General features: G+C 48.2%; 1 protein-coding gene across 2 annotated transcripts; it reads right to left on the bottom strand.

Moving 5' to 3' along the window:
- Positions 1-4,834: 4,834 nt before the first annotated feature.
- On the bottom strand, positions 4,835-21,546 carry fam53b (family with sequence similarity 53 member B). 2 transcript variants are annotated; one of them, XM_023831009.2, is made up of 5 exons: positions 21,302-21,538; positions 13,635-13,857; positions 12,589-12,643; positions 9,357-10,051; positions 4,835-5,879 (listed from the first exon to the last, which is right to left on the bottom strand). In XM_023831009.2, the coding sequence occupies exons 2-5, from the start codon at positions 13,710-13,712 to the stop codon at positions 5,592-5,594; spliced, it is 1,116 nt and encodes a 371-aa protein (XP_023686777.1). In that variant the 5' UTR covers positions 13,713-13,857; positions 21,302-21,538; the 3' UTR covers positions 4,835-5,591. The 2 variants fall into 2 exon arrangements, with proteins under 2 accessions (XP_023686777.1, XP_023686778.1); XM_023831010.2 differs by lacking the exon at positions 12,589-12,643 and having other exon boundaries at positions 21,302-21,546.
- Between the last annotated feature and the right edge of the window lie 1,742 nt (positions 21,547-23,288).

The following is a 23,288-nucleotide window of genomic DNA, read 5'->3' on the forward strand; positions in this document are numbered from 1 at the left end:
TGCTGACATCAGTATTTAGATAATGTAATGTTTCAGGTTGAAGATAAGCACTTAAAAAAATTTAAATGCATTGTTAAACCTATGGAAGTGTACTTAGATACCATCATGCATGTGGAATACCTTCATCTCAGGTTGGTCTGTTGATCTGGTGTGTATCTTCTGGGTATTCTCATGATGGCAATCTATAGGGGCCTGGCATTGGAGTAGAGGTAAGACTGAAGGGTGGGACTTTTATTTTGATATGGGGTTCTTTCTGTCCTAGAACAAACATCCTTTGTTGTACGAACCAGACCATGGGATACCCACTTCCGCAGTCACTCTTCTAGCAATCCGGTTGGGTACATCACATGCTGGCTAGCAATGAACATACACTGTTGGCATTCCATCAGGAGTTACGAGATGTTCATAGCGACCAGACTATGGTGCATGGCATTATCAAAGTGCTCTTAAACACTGAAGACATTTATCTAGCTGATTCAATGCAGTCAAACTTGTGTACGTTGATTTTAGCAAGAAACTGGCTATGGAATGAAAACTTTTGGGTGCGATATCAATGGCTGGTATTTTCTTTAGATTTACATATTATTTACATAGGCAGATACCAGGCTTTACTGAGGAAGGTTGTGTTTAAAGGGGGAACAAAGACATTTATCTTCAAATTTCAATGGGCAGTTGGCAGAAGTCGGTTAAAACACAGATGAATAAACTGTTTGTTTGCCTTGAGGCTCATTTCAACTTCTCTACTGTCAAACTAAGGAACCTAAAAAAAACAAAGTTTGTGAAGTGAAATTTGATCACACAGACTTCTTTTTACTTAATATATAATCTGTTCTCTTTAAAGACAAGTAAATTATGCTCAGAATTTATGACCTTGGCCTTACTAATCAACATGTAATTCTGCCTCTGTCTCCGGGGATACACACCCTACTTGCTCCTGCCAGTAAGCTTTCTTTTACATCTAGTGGATGTTGTTGGTTGTTTTGAGTCAAATGCACAACCTTTGTTTCGGAATGATTTTTTTTTCTGATTTGATTATACGGATGGTTGTGGATTAAGATAATTTTATAATAAGCGTTAATTTGAAAGATCAGCTTTAAACAATTCGGTCATAATCTGGAATCTGTCTCCTAGTGGTGATATATTTTGTACTGCTAATATTTGGAGATTGTACAACAAGCTCATTCATGCAGTCTGCGTTCCCAGCTTTTGAATGTACAATGCAGAGCACACCGAAGGTGAAACAGCACCGCATTTTTACAAGGTCTTTATCCAGGGAGGACATGACACACTATGTTGGAAAAATCACTGCGGCATTCAGGAACATCTGCTCTGATTGATAAAAACACAATGAGGCTTGTTAATTTTATTCCTTCACAGAACACAGGCTGCAGTGTCTGCCCCCACATCATACTGCTGGCACACCATCCGCGCAGTGTGAACGTGGTAAGTCGCATGATGACAGGTATCAACAAACAGCTGCTCTGAGCTGGCCCCAAGGTCGAAGGTCACCAGCCATGGCTGGGGTACCACATCCGTACGCTTCTACTGGAATTAAGTGTCTGGAGATTTCCTTGACTCAGTGGACCGATTAGCCAGCTGAACTCGTGGACCTAGTTTGGTGTTGCCTCAGAAACTAATCATGTCATTTCCAGAATCAGGTCACAGTTGCCAAGGTTGAGACTCCGCCATTTGGCTTAACAAACGCACCGTTAATAACTTTAAACCCACGAAAAAGGATTTCCGCTCTAAAAGCTTTCTTTTCAAAACACGTCATAATCAGTAGCTAATCTGAGATCATTGACGGATCACATTCTTTAACTTAGAAGTCTTCAACTCCACGAGTAATGCTGATTTCCCCTCATCTTCTTTGTCTCTATAACATAGCTTCCCTGAAACAGAAGGTGCTCTTCCATAGGGCAAACGAAGGCAGAGATGGAAATACTGAAGCTTCCTCACTAACTAGAATTTACAACTAAAAATTCATTTTAAAGCCCCCTGCCTGCACTGCACAAGCATATTCAGCCCTTCTGGGGAAGCCAATGGTCACATCAAGTCAACGGTGTGCAGTCCAGCAGGTGGGAGAGGCAAGAGGATTTGTTTTTAGCTCAGGAGCTGCCAATATGAAAGATAATTATTTTTGCACTATTCCGGGATGTTCCCACATACTGTACTGCCACTCCACTTCGATGCTCTGGGCCTGAAAATGTCAGGCCTTGAAGGCAGCGACCCTGAGAACGGTCGGCATGTGGACAGCGTCTGTCAGGCAAAACACGATCCTGCAAATGTTACAATGCTCCGCACCTTTCTGCCATGTACGCCTGTCGCTCAATGAAACTTTCTTACGCCTCGACCAAGCTCTGTTACAGCAAAGGTATCTTTAGATTCTGGATGGCAAGTGGCTCTTACAAGTGGTGCATGTCACATGTCAGACAGTCTTTGCGGTCCTGCTAAGTGCCACTGACCTCTTCGAAAACAAGCACTGCCCGGCCAAAAAAATTGTCACCATTTGAATTTAAATCAGCAAGTACCTAAGAGCCAATGATTGCAATGTTATGCAGCAATAAAGTGAAGTCAGTTGAGCACCTGAATCTCCTGAATGACCAGGGTATCCCATCAATGGGTATTTTCTTTCCTAATGGCACGGGCATATTCCAGGACGATAATGCCAAGATTCATGTGGCTCGAATTGTCAAAGAGTAGTTTAGGGAGCACGAGGATTCATTTTCACACATGAATTGGCCACCACAGAGTCTTGACCTTAGCCCCATTGAAAATCTTTGAGCTGTGCTGGGGAAGACTTTACAGAGTGGTTCAACTCATCGATACAAGATCTCAACGAGAAATGAATGGAAATCTGGATGAAAAAAAAATGTTGAGATGTTGCATAAGCCTGTGGAAACAAAGCATAAACGAATGTGCACCATAATCAAAGCTAAAGGCGGTCCAACGAAATATTAAAGTGTGCGAAATTTAGGCAGTGTGTATCTGGGGCAAATCATTCAGAGACCAAGGGAAAGACGCAGGATTCTGACAGACATTTCATTCCGCTGTGTCTCTTTCTAATATTTGGCCTTGTGGCTCTGGAGGCATCGACAGACTGATATTCCCACGTATGCGTTATCTCCAAGAACCCTCAGTAACCCTAACCATCCATGTGCCCTTCATGCATTTTTTCCAACTGAAATCAGTAATCTGTTTGGCTCACGTTTTTTTGCCGTACATTTTCTTGAAAAGTGAGGCAAAACAACCAGTTTAGCGGCGACACTAGCCGAACTCTCACCAAAAAAACCCCTTGATCACGACAACAGGTTTTTAAAGGCAGAGTAAAACGATCAGCTGTCAGATATGAATGAGAATGTAAATATGATTATAAAACAAGATTTTCCAGAAGTTTTCTTTTCTTTTCCTTTTAAGTGACAGCATTTTCCATCATGGTACTTTGATCACTGTGAGCAGCCGCAGGGTAATAATAATCTCCGACTTATTAAACAAGATCGCTGATGTGAAGAAACTACCTCACATAAGTTGTCAGAGCACGCAAAAAAAAAGTCAACTCCCAGATAGGTTTTCTACAGCATCGAGGCCAAACTAAAGACACCTGAATAGCTGAACCGCCTTACATTATTCCTAAACACTGTAAACTAACTAAAAAAATCACTGCTGATGTCAGTACCCTGGAGACCCTTCATGTCAACAAGCCAATCATCAAGTGTCTTGTGAAATCACTGGTCCAGAATTCATCCTTTATCCCATCAGTCTCTGTATGCCACCCACCCAAAAGACATAGCAGTAACTAAGTTGTTTGTGTGTGACTCAGCAGACTAAGCCTCTGAGTCTATGATCGGAAGGTTGCTGGTTCAAGCCCAACCATTACAGGACGGTCAGGTCTGTGGGGGCCCTTGAGCGAGGCCCTCAACCCCCAGCTCCATGGGTGCCGCTACAGGTGGCTGCCCTTCGCTGCCAGGCTTGGAGCACTTATCTGTGTGTCATGGAGAGCAAGATGGGGTAGGCAAAAAGGGAATTTCCCAACATGGTCAATAAGGTGTCATTATTATTATTACATTTCCAAGCCATACAACCTGCTGAATCAGGAGAGGTCCATGCAGAAGGTTCTTGTAGGACTGTGGACTGGATCTGGATATTTCAACTTTGCTAACAGCGGAACTTCAACCCCTGAAAATGCACCGTTGCCATAGGAACGGGCCTATAAGGCGGCGGCTGTGAGTGCTACGTTAGGGGGTGTTTGGTGCGGGTCTATCCAAGCTCAAACTCTGCCTTGGCCTAGAGGCACCTAAGGCCCGATGAGGGAAAGGCCCAGTCGCACTGCGCAACATGCTTTCGGGTTCAGGTACCGTGTCGCTAAGAAAAACATTAGCAATTAGCAACATTTTGCCAGTTAGCCCCAAATTAATCTTTATTTTTCCAGTATTACAGCTTTAGAGGATCTGAAAATGGCAGCTCATGGGGAAACAGATCGCGAGCTTGACTAGTTGTTATAAGGAGTTTGAGAAACATCTTGGCAGATAAGTCAGGAGCATCACCTGGATTTACAATCATCCACGTTATAGCGTCCTTTGGCATACAACGTCCTCATGGGATCAATTACGTTTTACATGTGCTGCTAGACGCATATAATGGATAGCCAAAACTCAGGGCTAAAAAAAATTTAAACAAATGAACGTGAAATAGCCAGTGCTGAAAGTCAAAGCCACTTAGGAAGAAACCCCATTTGAATTTCACCCAGAGAGTTCTTAAAAATTGCAGCCAAAAACCATTTGGTCAGATTTCAAAAACCGTAAAGCTGCAGGAATTTGACAACTATAAAAAAAAAAACTACAAGGAACCATTTTATTAAGACTCCGGCTCGGCGTGACTGATGAATCTAACCCTTTTCACAACTCAGGGCTAATTCACAAGTGACCTTACAAAATATGTCTCTTACATAGCTTTACAATTCAGTGTTTATTGATATAGAAATATTTGTATTTCATTTTTTTTTTGCTACAATCATAAAAAGAAAAAAACTGATGCTGATCAAATGTCCAAATGTAGGAATCAGTTATCAGTTTGCTCCGTCTTTACAAAATATCACTGCCGTTTACTGAGCAGCGCTGTGCGTGAGGGGGTGTCCATTCATGGAAGGTGGCGTATCCCATGAGCCACCTTGGGGTGCTTTCCTTCAGGTCCTCATGTGTCCTCGTTTTATTTTTCTTCCCCCGACTGAGGGAATGCTGGGGGTGGAGAAATCAGGCGACAAAGAAGTTTCACAAAGTGCTAATCATCTCATTATAAAATTATGGCGTGAAATTCACCCCCATGCCCCCCACGATGGGAGAACCAGTCGCATCAGAGTCCACAGCGCCCCCCCCCCCCCCCCGGATGAGTGCACGTGAAGTAGGTCCCTTTCTATACGTCCCAAAAAACAACCACAATAATAATAATATATATATTAAAAAACCATTGTGCGTGTCCAAGGTGCTGCCAAAATATTGTGGTCTTTCCGAGTCAGGTGGTGTCCACATTCTGCCAGTGACGTCCATCCTGAGCCTGGCTGTGCCGTGTTCCCCCCCCCCATCTCAAAGACACCCGCATCAGTTCCTCTCGATCTGCTCGATGTCCAGCTCGCCCCCCAGCCGGTCCGCATCAGTCCCGGAGCTGCGCGGGACCCGCCAGCACCCACCCGCGTCGCCTCCGGCCGAATAGCCACCCGCTTCCTTTCCAGACGGGTCTTTGCGACGTGTCATCATGTGCCGAGGCTCCACCCCCTGGTCGTCGCAGTCAATTGGCTGCTTGGTGCCATTGCTACAGGAAGGGGCGGGGCTACAGCAGGAAGTCTCCGTAAAGCCCGGACAGCTGAGGCTACAGAAAGTCGAGAGTTTCTGTGAAAACAAGGAGAAGAGAAAGTAAGCGATCGGTTTCACATGCCTGCGCAACGCAGCACAGCATCCATTTTGTGCACCTAAGAAATGCTCATTTTCATTATCAAAATCCCCAATGTTGTCATACATGTCAGCCCTGTCAAGTGTCCGACACTCCCTCCGTGTCGCTGCCGTCGCCACGGTAACCGGGTGTTTGCATTGTAAATCATCTGCTTTCTTCCAGCCACACGGTCCATTACCCCCCCCCCCCTGCATCTCGAAGGCAGAAAGGCCACCAGGCTTCGCTCAGAGCTTCAGCAAACCAGGCATGGGGGGGGAAGTCGTTTAGATTTATGGATTTAGCGTTTCTCCAGGTTTTTTGTGGTGGGTCGCCCGGCGGCTGGGCTAACGTGCCGAGGTAGCTGGGCGACGGGACCAATAGTCCACCTACAGCCCTGCCCCCCCCCCCATACTGCACAGAGTCCCCCCAGCTGAAAAGAATGAAATAAAAGTTCCAGCAGCATAGTGACTCAGAGCGGCTGGGGAGGGGGTCACTGCCACCACAGTTTCAGTCATGTGCCACCCCAGGAACGAGAAGTGCATGCGGCTCTCAGAAAGCGAGAAGTGCGGGGGGGCGGGGGTGTCTGAGTATCTGGAGCGGATGTGGAGGGACAGCAACACTACTCAGGACTGCGCTGTCTCTCTGGGGGTGCGCTTTCTCCCACGCATGGCCTAAAAATCTGTCGGGGGGGGTGGGGGGGAAGGTCAAGGTAGTAAGATCCATTTCCCAGGCATCCTGGATCCTTCGGAGGGGGTGTCACCGAAGTGCCCCTTATTTGCTATTCAGAGTGTCTCCTTGCTACATCCATTGCGTGAGCCCCCCCCCCTCCCCCGTACCCCCCTCTCTGGATGCTCAGACAGGGAAGGAGAGAGGGAGGGAGAGAGAGAGACCAGGCCAACCGCTGATCTGGTGTGGTCCCTGGCCCCGTATGGCCGCCCACATCCTCGCCCAGCCAACCGGCGCCGCCCCCCAGGGATAAACAGACAGATAGAGAGACAAGTCTTTGGTAGTCAAAGAATTGTTTGAAGCTTTTTACCCCAGGTAGTGAGTTTATATTTGCTCAGGAAAAAATGTAACATGAAAACATATGCAAATTAAGGGTAACAAGAAAGATGAAAATGAACCTCTTCTGTTCACCAGGCAGTTGCTGATATCTCATTGGATGGTTAGACGCACGCCGCTTCAGTTCCCAAACCTCTCCTCAGGGGCACCTCAGCCGTTCCATATATTTGTTAAATTTCCCCAGCAACCCAATTAATTAATTAATTAATTAATTAATTAACTTAATTAGTTAAATAACTGAATGAGGTATTAATCGCCCAAAGATGGTAGGTCAAGTGTGCCCTGAGATGGGCTGGCCCCCCATCCAGGGTTGTTCCCTGCCTCGTGCCCGTTGCTTCCAGGATAGGCTCCGGACCCCACGCGACCCAGTAGGATAAGCGGGTTGGACGATGGATGGATGGATGGTAGGTCAAAAAATACTTGCGCATGTTGGATAGTTACTGTAAATACTGGGATGATTTTATGAGAGGTGACACTTTGACAGACAAAATCGTAGTTTTACACTAACATGAAGATCAATTAAAACATTTTCTTGACTGTCTAAGACTTTTGCACAGTGTGGTAGAGACAGACAGACAGATCCAGGAAAAGCACATATAGAAACACGTTTGTCATAAGAAAGTTAGTTCTAACTTGCGTTCAGGGTGACACACTTAGGCGTCACACACCTGAGCCATCTGCTGTCCCCACAAATGACAGTTTACAATTCTCCCAAACAGGCATTCAGCTTAACGATCCAAGAGCTCTCCACCCGATTTACTAATAGACAAAGGAATGGCCCGATATGTCAAAACGGCAGGACCCCCCAACAGGAAACGCAGGGTAGATACGGGAGGGATGAGCGCCATTCTGGAACGCCGGAGCACAGACCAGGAAAACTCGCCTGGCTTTTTTATGAGCAAGGCTCTGTGCCAGTAAAGTATTTATAGTATGTGAGGACCCTGGGTCAGGCCTGTGCACTGCCTGAGCTAAACTCCTAGCGCGTAGTTTCCTGTGGACCAAATCACATCTGTCGTGTTTACAAAACTACGACATCTGAGAGCTAGCTAAAAAAAATTATTCAGGGAATACGCATAGCCTTTCAAAATAAATAGATGATCGGTAATACATCATATTATAATTAATATTTAAAATCCAGCTTTCACTGTAGTGTTCTGAGAAGCTCTTGAGGTTCTTCACCTCACAATAAAAGGATGAAGTGAATGATGTTATCGAAACATCCCATAATCCCAGAGACCTGGGTGATGATTGGCGCTCAGGAGCATGCAAATGCTGCAGCAGCGTCTCTCGGGGAAACAGCTACAGTTCTCCTCGCAGACGAGCACAGAAACCGGCCCGTCACCAAGTGCCTAAACAGGAGCACACACAGGAGACACCTGGCCAGAAGGTTCTGGAAGCTGCAGTTTATCAGCTTGTAACAGCATGGAGGTCCACTCTGTCCCCGTGAGACTTCACGTGACTCGTCCAGATGTGGCTACAGAGACTGGGGGGGGGGGGTGTTCTGCCAAGGGGTCTTTATTGACTGCTGAGCTGCAACATGAAGTGTGTGTAGGGGGGGGGATTAGTCGCAGACGACTGAGGCAACCCAATCATCAGCCCCCGCCCCGTGACGGCCCCCGCCGCCGTAGTTCAGGGAGTTCAGGTCCAGAAAGTACAAATCCAGGCCAAGGTTTTGTTTCAACCAACCAGCTGAGTACTCTGTGACTGTGACTCTTTATACTCAACTGGTTGGTTGAAAGAAAATTTAGGTTCGGATTTGTACTTTTTGTACCTGAACTTTCCAGCTCTGCCCATGGCCATCTGTTTCCTGTCTGGATTACGGCCTCTGGGTCTCTTTTCTATGAAAATGATGTGAGTATAACACCCCCCCCCCCACTGTGATGAGGTCGCCCCTGTTTACCACGCGCATGGAGCTCTGAGGGTCACGTTCTTCCTCCCTCTCAGCAGACGCTCAGACCGCGAAGGGCTGTTCAGCCCTCCGAGTCAAATCAGCCATAATCAGGGGAATTCTGCAGCGTTTTGGTGCTTCAAGCTTTCAGATTCAACAAGTAATCTGGGGTTTCAACTTCGAGACGGGGTTTTGGTCTTGAGGCTAATTTCAATCATTCCGTCTGCTTCCACATGTTATAGATTACAAGATGCAACAATGCAAGCTGACAGCTTCAAGTTTGTGTCGTATTAAACATATAGACGTCATTTAGTTAGCGGATGCTTTTATCCAACGCGATGTACGCTTTGTGAAAAAGCAGGTTCAGCCAGTCCATGGAACAACTGTGGGTTGAGAGCCCCACTCTGCCGAGCCTGGGATTTGAACCAGCAACCTTCTGATCACAAGCAGAGTGTGCTACCCCCCGCTGCCCTTGTGGCCCACTGACCTGGGTCATCTTGGCCAAGTCCAGGGACGGCCTCTGCTCCTGCACCTCCTCCGGCCTCCTGCGTTTCATGCCGATCTTGCGCTCATTGAGCACGCAGGGCTGCGAGTGGCTCCTCGCCAGCCCGCCCGCGCCCATCCGCCGGCCCAGCTCTGGCGTGGAGTCCGGGGAGGTGGCGGGGGAGGCCTCCTGCCCTCCGGGGGGGCTGACTCGTTCCTGAGAGAGATAGAGGACGTGCGGGGGCTCCGCCAGTGAGGGTGAGGGCATGCCGGTGAAGCTGAAGCAGGGCAGTTCGGGGAGGCCGTTGGCACGGGTGGGCAGGCTGAAACTGGAGCTACGTTGCATGGCGGGGAATGCGCCCCCTGGCTGCGAGGGACCGCGCTGCACGCTGCCCCCGCTGTGGCAACGGCGCTTCTCCACCGTGGTCCACACCCGCGAGCCCTGGGGCTTCCACGCGCTCCGGCTGCTAGGCGGCTCGTCTGAGCAGGACAGAGAACGGCACTGACGCTTGCTAGGGGGCGCCGTCGGCACCGCCGCTGACGGGTAGGGGGACGCCTTGCCTTCGCTCAGCTTCAAGTCATGAATCAGGCTGGTGAGGCCGCCGGCAGGGCCCGCATCCCAAAGGCTTTCCAGACCAGCGCCTGGCGCCCCCTGTTGGATGGTGAGGCAGCGGCTGATGTCTCCCCACATGCCCGTGCCTGTAAAGCACAGAGAGAAAGGTCAGGGCAGCTAGACGAGCACCGCACACACCCCGACACACCAGGGCAGCTAGACGAGCGCCGCACACATCCCGACACACCAGGGCAGCTAGACGAGCGCCGCACACGTCCCGACACACCAGGGCAGCTAGACGAGCGCCGCACACGCCCCGACACACCAGGGCAGCTAGACGAGCGCCGCACACACCCCGACACACACCAGGGCAGCTAGACGAGCGCCGCACACGCCCCGACACACCAGGGCAGCTAGACGAGCGCCGCACACACCCCGACACACACCAGGGCAGCTAGACGAGCACCGCACACACCCCGACACACACCAGGGCAGCTAGACGAGCACCGCACACACCCCGGCACACACCAGGGCAGCTAGACGAGCACCGCACACGCCCCGACACACCAGGGCAGCTAGACGAGCACCGCACACGCCCCGGCACACACCAGGGCAGCTAGACGAGCACCGCACACGCCCCGGCACACACCAGGGCAGCTAGACGAGCACCGCAGACGCCCCGACACACCAGGGCAGCTAGACGAGCACCGCACACGCCCCGGCACACACCAGGGCAGCTAGACGAGCACCGCAGACGCCCCGACACACACCAGGGTTACTAGATGAGCGCCGCACACACCCCGACACACACCAGGGTGTCAGCCCTATGTTTTCATCATAAGAGGAACCTGCTCATTACATTTTCGATTTCGAAAGTAATAAAAATAAAGATTTTCGGGTTTCGTTTCCCAGCGCGGCACACGTGGTTTCATCACTTGGGCGGTACGGTGAAAAGGAAAGCGTACCCAGACGGACCTGGGGGGTCCTTACTAAATACCAGTATCACCATACAGGAATGTTGCTTTAAAAGCGATACCTAGGAAAAATAAAGATATTGACGGGCATTTGCTCTGCTCCCCGCCGACGTCCAAGACAAACAAACAAAAGTCTCCCAGTGATGAAATAAAGAATCGATTTCCAGTTCGAAGAGCATGCAAGCCTGCTTCCCTTTGGACACCATGGAGAGTATTCGCCGTCACGGAGGGGGGGGGCACTAATCGATACATGAGCAACATCAACATCAGCTGGCACTAAGTTAGCAATCCATATTAATACATCAGCTGTGCCCCCCACCACAACAGGGGCCTTCAGTAATATTCATTCACCTACATGCCGATTCACATGCTTACGCAGCACTAAGTATGATTAGCATGGAGATTTTGTGATATACAACTAAAACCTAACTGATCAGCTGCTGGGGGGGGGGGGCAGCTAAGTACGCCAGACTGCTTCCCCCCAAACAAGCATTAGCAAGGCAGAGCGGGGGAAAGGAACAAGAGGAGACAGAAATAGAAGACTGTGGTCGCTGGCAGGCCGCCACCTCAGGGGGGGGGGGGCTGCAAGGCTGCACTTGACGTCGTCCACAACATCTGGTGAGCAACGGGGGGGGGGGGGCTGCTGCCTGCCCCAGCAGCACAGGGTGGCAGCGTGGCACACGGGACCGGTCGTGTCTTTACTACCTCTAGAACTAGAACCTACAACCTCTGAATAGTACTGATCCACAATGTTAAGCACTATTCAAGTGCCTTTCTTCAGGGGGCAATATGGGATTCTTTGGGGGACAGATTCCCTTTTTAGTCACAGTCACCTTTTCTAATTTTACACAGCGGCAAATGCCGCGTATACGAGCCAAGGTACGCGCAGGCAGGCAGAAAACGCGGAAGGCGAGCGCAGCCGTGCTCGGGGGTACAGATCTGGCGCGTGATCAATCCCCGGCCGATTCGAACCACGTCTCTCTGCTGCGGTGGAGGGGAGGATGGAGTTTCTCTCAGGGCTCAGTCGGGGCGCGACCTTGGATCCGTGGAAAACAGGGAATCGGTATTGTTCAGATACTCTGTGCCTGGGGACAGTTGCCAAGCTGCAGGTCAGCTAACTGTCCAGCTGCCCACCCCCCCACCCCCGGGCAGAAGCGAACCCCCCCCAAAGCCCAAGACAAAATCCTGAAAAAAACACTCAAGCCTGCTGCTAAACAATAAAATAATACCGTGTGCCATCTTAGATTTTCATCTAAATATGGAGGACTGTAACCATCCAGGAATCTTAAATAATACCATTATTCCCGCCGACCAGCAGTTTATTCAAGCCCAGCCCTAAAAATACACGTCTGCACTCCTCCCAAGACTAATGGGCAATTAAAAACGAGCCCTTAATCCCCCAGGTAAAAAAGTAATTAACGTAAGCAAGTAAAGATTGCATGTATTCTTGAGCACTTTTTAAATGCCATAATTTGAACTCTGACCCCATTGAACGTTTCATGACCCGAGTTCACAGCCTGCAATCTGTTTCCGAAGCGAGGCAGGCAGACTCTAAACAATGGCCGTCCTGTTCCTCCATGTCTGCTCAGATCGCAGACGCTGAGATGACAGGTCTGGCCTGCGGGGGCCCTTTCCTCACCCACAGGGTTGGCGGGGCCCCTATGGCGGGGCCCCCTGTGCGACGCGCAGGCGGACGAAGGAGGACTCACCCCCGCCTCCACGGGAGAACAGCGCCGCCCCTTGGCTCATGGTCGGAGGGCCACACTGCAGACAAAAAGCACAGCCGCTCAGAATGGTGGAGAAGAGCCCCATTTCCAACCCCCCTCCCCTCCAGCCCTCCCCTGTGGGCGGGGCTGACTGTAACCCTGGCTGCGCGTTTCTCACAAGCAAACAGGAAGTGCTGGCTTCTCTCTCCACACCAACCTGCACAGAACCGTGACATAAGACAATAGGCCCAAATTTGCACGCGGCACTGGCTGGGCCAGCTCTCTGTACCTTTTCCAAGGGTCGCTGTGCCCTTCTCTCCCCCAGCCTGCCGCAGGACCAGGTCATACCAAGGGTGATGAGGCCGCCCCGGGACCTTCCATGACCTCTGGCTCCCGCCCACGCGCCACCGACTCCCTCGTTAGCGAGACGCACACCCCCGACCGATCGTTCGAAAACCAGGCCGCCGGATAAAATATAACAAAGGCAGGCCCTTACGATAACAATTACCAGGACGGCAGCGCAATCACAGCAGAAAGAAAAAACATCCCTTTCATCAGCCGTGCTATAAATAACCCCACGGGGCCGTCCACCGACGTCTCAGCCCATTGTTGATTTCCCACAATGCTCAGGGTTTCCTGCTTAGCCGCCGTTCACTGGAAAGTCGAGCAGGTCGGGTTAGGGCCGATCGCCAAGTCTCCTCAAACCCTCATCCGCTACGCTCAAGTCTTTTTCCCCGTTTTTCTCCTTCAGGTCTAGCTATCATTTCAGCACACACTTCCGGCCAAAGAGGCTCGAGGAACAGTACCGAGTGGATTTAACGGCGAGATTGTCATAATCAGTGAACGTGACTCATCTGCATCTCCTCAGGTGAATTGTAACACTGTAACACTGAATTAGGTATTCATCAAACAAAAGATGTTAGTCATACTCTTTCAAAGCGGCCCGACGAAGATTTAAAAACATGTCTGAACATATACGGGTATTAAAAATACAAACTACACCCGCTTTAGAAGATGGCAACACCGTTTTTTTTTGGTAAACATCTTACCAGCTCCAAACGGGAACCCCTAGTCGTTACATCATCGGCCTTCTTCTTTTCCAGCGTCTTTGCGTGAATGATCACCATGTCACCGCGTGTCCTTGGCGTGTCCGCTCCGATCCAGGAGGAGGCCGTAAGGAGCCATTTTCACTGCTGGCGTAGTGAGGGCAGGTGTCCTGCTTCCCTGCCCAGATCCCCCAAACGGTGCTCGAGCCTCCTCTCAATCCAGTCCCTGTTCAAACAGAGGCACAGCAGTCAGTATTTCGAAAGCTGCCGCTTCGCACTTCACGGGCCACTAGGGGGCAATAGGCAGGTGATCCTTCATCGGGGTTGGGTCACTGGGTTTCGATGACCTGATGACGGTTCCGCTGCAGCTGAGTGGACAGCAGTGGCATTGTGTCTGTCAATTTAGATAGGCCTGTGCCTACCCAATGTTTTGCAAAAACGCAATGCAAAAATTCATTTTTCAATCAACCAAAAACATGCCTACATTGTCTGCAAATATGTCATTAAACTTGCAGTGAACTTGCAGTCAGTGTAATCCGGCCAATGAGTGAGCTTCCTCCATCAGATCGCATCTCTCAATCCCCTCCCCCGTCATTCCTGTCTTCTACCAATCGACCCTACACATTATCAAGTTATCACATCATAACATTCATGACTCACATCTCAGCTGCTGTAAACAAGGTTAGCTGGACATGTCTGAATGTATAATAGTTAGATGAAGTTTCAGGAACATTAATATCCGAGTATGTGTATTTTTTTTATGTTCTGTGGGTGGTTTTGAAATGGTGCCTACCCACAAATTTGGTTTGCACAGCACCCCTGGTGCACAGTATCAGAAATGCAGGGGGATGTGGCTTCACTTTCGGGTTTCTTGCTGAAGTAAAAGCCACAGATTTTTAGCACAGACTTCAGCTGCAAAGGAGCTCGCTCTGCTCTTGCTCAGACACGGCCGTACCACAAGTGTGACAGAACCACCCAGGGTTGTGAGCTCGCAGCCGTCGAAACAGCAGATCTCCACAAGCCTTGCGTCGGCGGGGAGCGAGAAGCCAGGCCTGCTTAGGGGGGGTGCAAACCTCCCAGCTTTTAATCACCGTCCTCGGTCAAGCAGAGCCAGGAATAGTGCCAGCCTGCCCAACTGCCCCAAGGGTGGGGCCTATCTGACCATAGCCGTGAAGACCAGGCTGGAGCAGGCAGGACAGGCAACCCGGTCTGGGCAAAGGGTCAAAAACAAAATCATCAATGTGAATTTTTAGGGGGGGGGGGGGGACACAAAAACAACGACGAGCTAATAGCATGAGGAAGATCGCGAGAGTTGAGGAAGGAAAACCAGCAGTTCATCAATGGGAGTCAACCAGGCTGCCAGCTATTATCAGACAGCATTTAACTCCCCTCGTTAACCATCACAAGGTTCAGGGCAACACATCGGGGGGGGGGGGGGGGGTGCCCTTCACAAAAGACTGGGGATTTGTGTGCGGAGTGGAGCCCACTGATTGGCTGAGTTTGGAGACAGAGGACAGGTCTGCTACCAAATCAGTAACGGGGGTGACAAATAGGATTGATGGAGTGACCAATCAGAGTCACAGAATCAGCAACTAGACAGCCGGTAGGGGAAGACTCAGGTTAGCCAGCCAGGTTAGCCAGCCAGGTTAGCCAGCCAGGTTAGCCAGCCAGGATAGCCAGCCAGGTTAGCCATAAGGACCCGTCTTACAGCAGCAGACCACCCTGCTCTCAACTCCCCCTTTAACTCAGCATATACTGGGGCTACACAGAATTTAAATGTGAAGGTAATGAATACAAAGCTTCTTGAAATCTGCTATATATATATATATATATATATATATATATATATATATACGCACAGACTGGCAGAGCGCGTTCCATTTTTATGACTGCCAACAACTGAGCGTGCCAGGCAGGCCTACTTATTAGAAAATTAAAAAAAAAAAACTCAAGCAGAATGTTTCAGATGTTTAACATGAAGGGTAATTAAGCCATAAATCCTTATTAACTCCCCGATGAATACGCCCATAGGAGGCATCCATGCAAGAAGAGGTGCTTGTGAGTCCTGCTTTTAGGTGTTTCTGCAGGGCGTTTTGTACCAAAACAAAACAAAAGCAGAGCAGAAGGCCTTAGCTGGTGGTGTAATTGGTTACGGCCAACAAACTCGACATCCAGTTTGTTCAGTAATGGATGGATTGTTAGAAAAAGAACTGATGACTCAGAGATAGTGGCTCGTCACAACAGCACAGGGACACTTTCTCTGGAAATGCTTTACAGTTGTGAATCACTAACGTAAAACTGTGCCGGGTTTAACGTAAACGCATACCTGAGCAGGAGTGACAGGCCAGAAACAGCCGGCGAGACGCGTCACTTTTGGTGGAAATTCGATAGCAGCGAAGACGCCCCCGAGGCTTTATCACGAGCATTGCACGCAGGCCCGACCGGCGGAAAGCCAGAACTCACACCCCTCCGACTTTCAAAGCGCGAGGCGGTGCGTGTTGCGTAGCCGTGTTACAATACAGGTTCTGACACCTCTGCAGCGTGGCAAAAATAGCTTCTTACTTTCGAAATGAAGAAGGGCAATAAAAACAAAAAAAAACTAGGTTGTTAAGCTGAAGTAATGAAGCACTTTAGTCCCCATGCCACGATATTGGGAGCCGATCCCAGGACAGGGTCAGAAGGTGGGGCGCTGATCTCCAAGCCTGGAGGGTCCGCAAAGGCTCGTGAAAGTGCGACCGATCCGGAGGGTGGGGGAGTGCATGGGTGGGGGGGGGAGGAGGAGGATGAGAGTGAAAGGTGAGATCCCAAAATAACCAAGCTGGCCCAGACTAAATGATTTCTTCAGCCCCACAGAACACTCCCCAAAAAGAGGCACGCTTGCCAGCCGATGCCCTCCTTCGAACGCAATTTAACTATGTTTGCTTTTTATTTGCAGAAGTGCCTTCCCACGTGCCAACGCCCTCTCTATCTGCGAGCGGATGAAGTCCAGTCGCGGCAGGGCCTAATCTGAGAAGAAAACCTGTGATTCTGCCCCCAGTTCAGCTCCGCCGTGGTGCTGAACTCAGCTGATGTTCTGCGCCACGGGCTGAGTGACAAACTTCATCTGTAAGAACTGCAGGCATTTAAAGGGGGAGCTTAAGAAACTGCAACTTCTAAATGATTTAATATCATAATAACGAAAAGAAAAGGCGTCCACTAAATAAAATGTAAATCAGTCTATTTTACTCGTCCAGCTCGTCGATCAGGTGGGTAAAATAAGGTGGCTCATAAGTACTGAGGTACGAGGATCCAGCGCCTTAAAGCTCGATATACCCTAAGCGGAGACAAGGGAAGGGGGCGAATTTTGGAAAAGCGATAGCTGTGAAAGCAGCAGGCAGACAGAGGGCGGTGACTGTGAGCCGCAAGTCGGGGGGGGGGGGGTAAAGGGGGGCAAGGAGAGATGACGGGGGGTTTATGGGCAGACAGCAGTTTCAGACTTGGAAAGGTGCAAGTGAGAGAAAGGCAAAAAAGGAAGTAGCTACAGGTGCTGCTCGCTTTACGATGCTTTGACTTACGATGTTTCGACTTTACGATGGTGCGACAGCGATGCTCATTCAGCAGTCAGCTCTGATTTTTGATCTGTTCCCGGGCTAAGCGATAAGCGATAAGCCGCACGATACTTTCTGCTGATGCCGGCGATGGCAGTATCCAGGCAGCCGCGCTTCCAGTCTCTGTAGCGCTTATGAGCCTAAACATCTAACACAGTGGTTTTCTGTGTTTAACCAAATATGCTTATATTCATTCATTTACTTTTCAGTTATCGGTATTTGGTAGTTAGCAGCTAGTTAGTTAGTTAGTGACAGTACATACTTATTTATCATACCGTATTCATATTTGACTTACGATATTTCCCACTTACGATCGGTTCATCGGAATCCCATCGTAAGACGAGGAGCATCTGAATGTTTGATACTATTCTACAAACAAACATTAGTAAACCGTAAACGGTAAGCAATGCCGTTCCGGCCAGTTTGCCCGAGGCTGCCGGTCGCCTGGTAGTCGGGACTTGGGCCAGGTGTAGTGTCCAGGGCGGGTTCGTCTCTGCGCTCCGACAAAGGCGGGCGTCGCAGCCACGGGCGGGATAGGTGCTTTTCCGAAAACAGTAAACAACAGTCAGCCTCCAGGCTTTTGTCAGCACATTTTTGCGTTTCGTTTCCTCCCCAAAACACCAACGTTTGACTAATAATGCAACAAACATGAACTAAATCCACAGGACAGGGAGGTGAAAAAGAAAAGTGCTATGTGCATTTGGGGCGAGGGGGCGGGGCAGTGTAGATACAGAAATGCAATCATGTCTCGTTGTCACCATACAAGTTGTTACTGAAAATAAAAAACAAAACTGCGGTCGACTGCTGCACTATTCCCACGCAATGTGGCTTCCACTCGCAAGTCCTGTCAATAGCGGCGTCCTAAATAGATTTTATATAATAGGCCTTTTTTGGCTCCATACTACACAAGGAAATGCTATTTCATGCCTTTTTGGAATGCGTTTTCTTTGGGCCTCTTCCAACCTGTATTTTGCTTAGATGGATAGACTTTAGTGTGACAAAACACACCCAAACAGCGCAGTTCCATCTAAGTGACTGCTGGTAATTGCTTGCACACCCTCTGGTCAAGTGATGGGTGTCACTCTTGGGCAGTAATAAATCTTCCCAGAGGAGGGGGAGGACAAAATAATAAGGAAGAAAAAAAAATCCACACCCGACAACCAGTCTCCTGCTTCTGGCCTCACCTGGAACAAGAAGGATAGCTATGATCTGGAGAATGTAGTAAATAAATTTAAAATGTATGCTTCCCCCTGCTGGCTGGAGGCCCCAGTGCAGCTTCAGGCCAAACCAAACCAAATTACTTAAAGACCACATCAGGGTGGTAGGGGAGGGTTCACAACCACACAGGTCTCCATCAACTTGGTCTATTAACACAGCAGCACGACCACAAGGCCTTAACTGACCAATCAGTAAAGGTTACATGTGTACAGGCAATGGCTTGGACGGAAAGGAGAGCAGAGAAGAATGACCCTGGAACCCCCCTACAGCAAAATCCTCAGAGACAGCTGAGATCAGGACTGGCAGGATTTAAGCTTTTTTTTTTTCTTTCGGGGGAGGGGGGGGGTTATAGTGCACTCGGGGTCTGGGAAACGCAGGAAGCAGAGAGGAAGAGGAGGAACCGTGGAACAAACAGAACCATCATAGCGTTTAGGAGCAGTCTGAGCAGTTGAAGCAGACAGATTATAGAGCGACACTGATTTACCTACTGCATCCAAACATAATGCTGTTTTTAAACATTAAATATTGTTACTGTTGTTGTGAATGTAACAACAACAATGACATTATTATTTATTATTGTTATTTTAGTAGTAGTAGTAGTAGTAGTAGTAGTAGTAGTAGTAGTAGTAGTAGTAGTAGTAAGATGCACTTTATTGACCCGAGGGGGAGGTTTTGGTGCATAAAGCAGGAAAAATGCAGTGCAGACAGACATATATGGTGAAAAAAGTGCAATCAAGTAAATGTAGTGCACACAAACTGAAAGAGTACAAAGTACACAAATAAAATATCCTGGAAAAAAAGCTCAATATTGGTAACAGAAATAAATATTCTACGATAAAAACGACAATTTTTATTCTTATAAATATTATCGTATGTGTTTGTTCAGAACCAGAACCACAAATCCTGAACACTACACAAGGTCCCCTGTACTGGCTCTCTGGCCATTTCTGTCTGACTCAGTCCACCTCTACCCCTGGAAAAGGTGCCCCAGTGCCACAGGCACTCACATGAGCAGCCCGCCAGCCCTGGTTGTCATGGGAACCACCTACCCACCTCCTTCGCCCGAGCAGGGCCTGGGAAATCCCCTCATGGGGCACTAGGTCTTATGAAGATGAAAAGCTGAAGGTGAGGTAACAAAACTGACAGAAGAGCATAGGAAGACGAAAAACATGCAGAGTGTTGCCCTTCTTACAATAGCTACTCAGTAACTTTAAAAGTGAAGGACCTTCTCCCACTTCCAGTCGCTTCATTCTGTTGCACATAAGTTGTTCAGTTCCCTCATGCACCCCGATATTTCTGAAGACACTTTGCGCTGGTTACTTGGGCATAACGTTCTCCTCAATGCACTTCCCAAACGCAGATAAAAAGGAAATGATTTTGGCATCTGTTAAGAACTTGCTTCTGTAATCTAGGCTACTTCAGAGATTTAAAGGGGAAAATAAAAACGGGATAGGGTCATAAAATGTTAAAACTGCTTTCAAGAATACCACTTTTTAAAAAAAAAAAAAAAAAAAACGACCGGCAGCTCACTCAAAAGCTTCTGGTAAGGAAATGTTTACCAACAGTCTGAAAAAACAGTTACAAATTATTCCAACGTGATTTCCTGGTCTGTTCAACATAAGCTTATATTCAAAGTCAGTGCGCAGATGTATATCACAAAAAAGCACAGTAAAAACCCACAGCAGGGAGATTCGCCCGACGCACTTGCGCTTAATCACCGACTGGACCAAATGCACCGATGCATTGTGAAGCGATGAAAGAAATCAAAGGGAAACCTTGGTATGTGGTCTCAGTTACATAACATCTGAGCCACCTGTAAGTCACACCGAAATGTCAGCCGGACTCGTGTATAGTGGGAGCTGTTTGTGCAGCTAAAACTAAAAAACATCATGAAACAGATATAAGGGCACTCCGCCATCTATTTAGGTCACTGCTGTATATCTGACATTGAGAATCACGGTTGTAAAGGTAAGAAAAAACAATGCATACATGCATGCTGGTACAATGCATGACGAGAGAGCAAAGACTTGGAAAGTCTTCTGGGAGTCGCAGAAGCAGCTGAATGAAGCCCACCACCCCCCCCTTTACTTTCAGCTGCCTTATTTGCAAAGCCAGCCCAGGCCTTCTACAGCCCGAGCCTCCAAACACAGGAAAGCTTTTGTCCGGGCAGCGTGCACAGCCCCAGCAACAAAGCATTGGTCAACAAACTCTCCTGCACTTCTGCCCGAAGCGTGCCGAATCCGCACGGCAGCTGCGATCGGGATTAAACGGACGCGTGGAAATAACGCCAGAAGGGCGGCCGATCGCTGAAAGCCAAGGCGAGAACACGCCAAATGACACATTGCTGGTTAAAAAAACAGCTCTCTTTGGCAAACTTTGAAAAGTTTTTTTTCCCCCTTGAGTCTTGATATATACTTGCTACATAACTACAAATAAAAAAAATCTCTTAGCTCATCTAGAACTCAATTCAAATGTTTGGTAATCGGGGAATACAGAACCAAGCAGTGAATAAACTATACAGATTAAATATATTAACATTCACATTAACACAACATTAGGAACAAATTAAATATATTTCATGGATTGCTGGGTGCCATTCATATCTCACAAGTGACTTCGCATCAATGAAAAACATTTCCTGTTCTAAATGTAGATCGGCTCGCACCGGGATCAATACAAAAGCAGCTAAACTTCAACAAGCCTTCACAGAAACTTTTTCGACAGAAATGTGCAAAGCAGAACTTCTGATAAACAGGCTGGTGGGGGTGGGGGTGGGGATGGGGATGGGGATGGGGGGGGGGGTAGGAGCTTAATCTATTCATCCACCATGCGTCTCTATCTATCTGACATGCATTAAATACTCACAAAAACCAGGCAGCGCATTGTCACGTCTCCCAGTGGGTGCAAATATGCTCAGGTATCTCAGTGACTGCCTTCCAAGTCGACTGTCAGGTCATCTTCAGCTTCAGCCTCTCAAAATAAGAGACTTCTAATTATCTAGCACCACCGAATAGCACATTGGACCAGCCGACCGCCCGACTCGCCGTGAAAACAGACCGTTCCTTCACTTTACAGTGTAACACGCACGGCCGGAGCATTGCATGGTAAAGGGGAAACCGGAACACATCTTTAAGGAACTACCCAGAAAGTTACGTTTCCTTTGCCAGTTTTGTTTTACAGAAATAACTCATACATACTATAATCCACTTCTGTGGAGATGTAATAAAAAAAAATCGCGTTACTGCATTTAACAACTCATATAGCTTATACAGTGCCCCTATGAACTCGAAATGGTCTTTCCCTTTAAAAGTAAAACAAGAAACGTCACTGTTTAGGTGAGAATATATTATAACTTAGTAAACTAGTGTGACTTATCGTCTTCGTTTTTGGACTGCAACAAATAACGATATAGTTAAATTTGATATGACAGTGTCTCCTGACGATGTCTCGATGAGAGGTGTGATTCCGACTTGTTACATTTACCATTATATACCGCGCATGGCACATTACAGAGTTGAACAGATACACGTGGAGCCGCAGCAGGGGTGACCGTCGATTTACATCTGTGTTCACACTGTTCAATAAACACTTAACTTTAAAATAAAGCCCTAACAAGTATTGAAACGTTTCCAGTCATATTGTAGCCATTCACTTTATAAATCCCTAGAGAGGAAATATTCGACGTGCCCTGATTAAACAGGCATTTGAAGTATCTATAGGCTAAACTGTGCATTGAATATAGACTGCAGATTATTCCTGTGCAACATTTGATTTCGTACAAAATACGAAATATTAAAAGTCAGGCTACTTAAAATGTGGGGTTTACTTCTTTAAGAGTTCATGAGCGCCTTAAGACGGACAGAGAGGAATCTCTCCCACTTCCACATAGCTAACCAGCCTGGAAAAGAGAGGAGTAATTTAATCAGCTCTCGAAAGTCGCGCCGAGATGTTTCCTTAGCTACCGAATTAAAAATATATAAATATTTGCTCTGCAGCACTCGAGGCTGAAAAGATGGTTTGTACACACGCGGGTGTAATTCAGCTCCAACTTTCAATTCAGACTGAACTTTCAATGACTTTTCTGAGTGGGATGGTGTGACTTAAAAGCACCGGAACTAAGACTTCGGCTCTGAATTTTCTTAGCCATAAATTCACACGATGCTGTTTTTTAACGACACAGTAATTGCAGTAACCGAACACATGGACTGGTTTATTTCAAGCATACTTGTGCTCCTAGTTATAAAATGCCGGTGCAATCTCGGCCTAGTTCTTTGATGGCGCAATATTTTCTCCACATGGGTGTTTAATTTAATTCCTGCACGTATTTTTTTTTCTTTACTCTGCCAGGTTTAATAACAGTCGCATGTGCGTCTAATGCACGGATGTCATAAGACAGCATGCAGGTGCACGTTTTAAGCTGTTGACACGCTAAGGCCAAAGCAGCCTTGGACTATTATAAGTATCACTTTCAAGTGTTTCTAACAAAGCTCTGTGCAAAACAGCTGCTTGAGAATGAGCAGTGGATTTAGCGGACTTTCCGTAGGGCGATGCCAGAACGACAGCACCATCACCGGGGACTGCTCTCCAGTGACAGTTCGGGATGCAAACGAAAATATCTGATGTCTAGTTGGATGAACTGTGCAATGGGAGACAGGGCATCGGTGAGACAGCCATGTACGGCTCATGGGGAACGGTGCCTTACAGCAACAGCAAACACTCCGCCCAGCGTGTTATCTGGAAAAACTGACTTGACTGGACTCATGCGTCACGGCATATCTGATAGGATTACAGCTTCTGCCCATTGTGCCGTATTTATCGTGGTGTTCCTTAGCAACTTCCTCAACAAGCACCT

Source organism: Paramormyrops kingsleyae, chromosome 20 (assembly GCF_048594095.1).
Source record: "Paramormyrops kingsleyae isolate MSU_618 chromosome 20, PKINGS_0.4, whole genome shotgun sequence".
NCBI classification, from domain to species: Eukaryota; Metazoa; Chordata; class Actinopteri; order Osteoglossiformes; family Mormyridae; genus Paramormyrops; species Paramormyrops kingsleyae.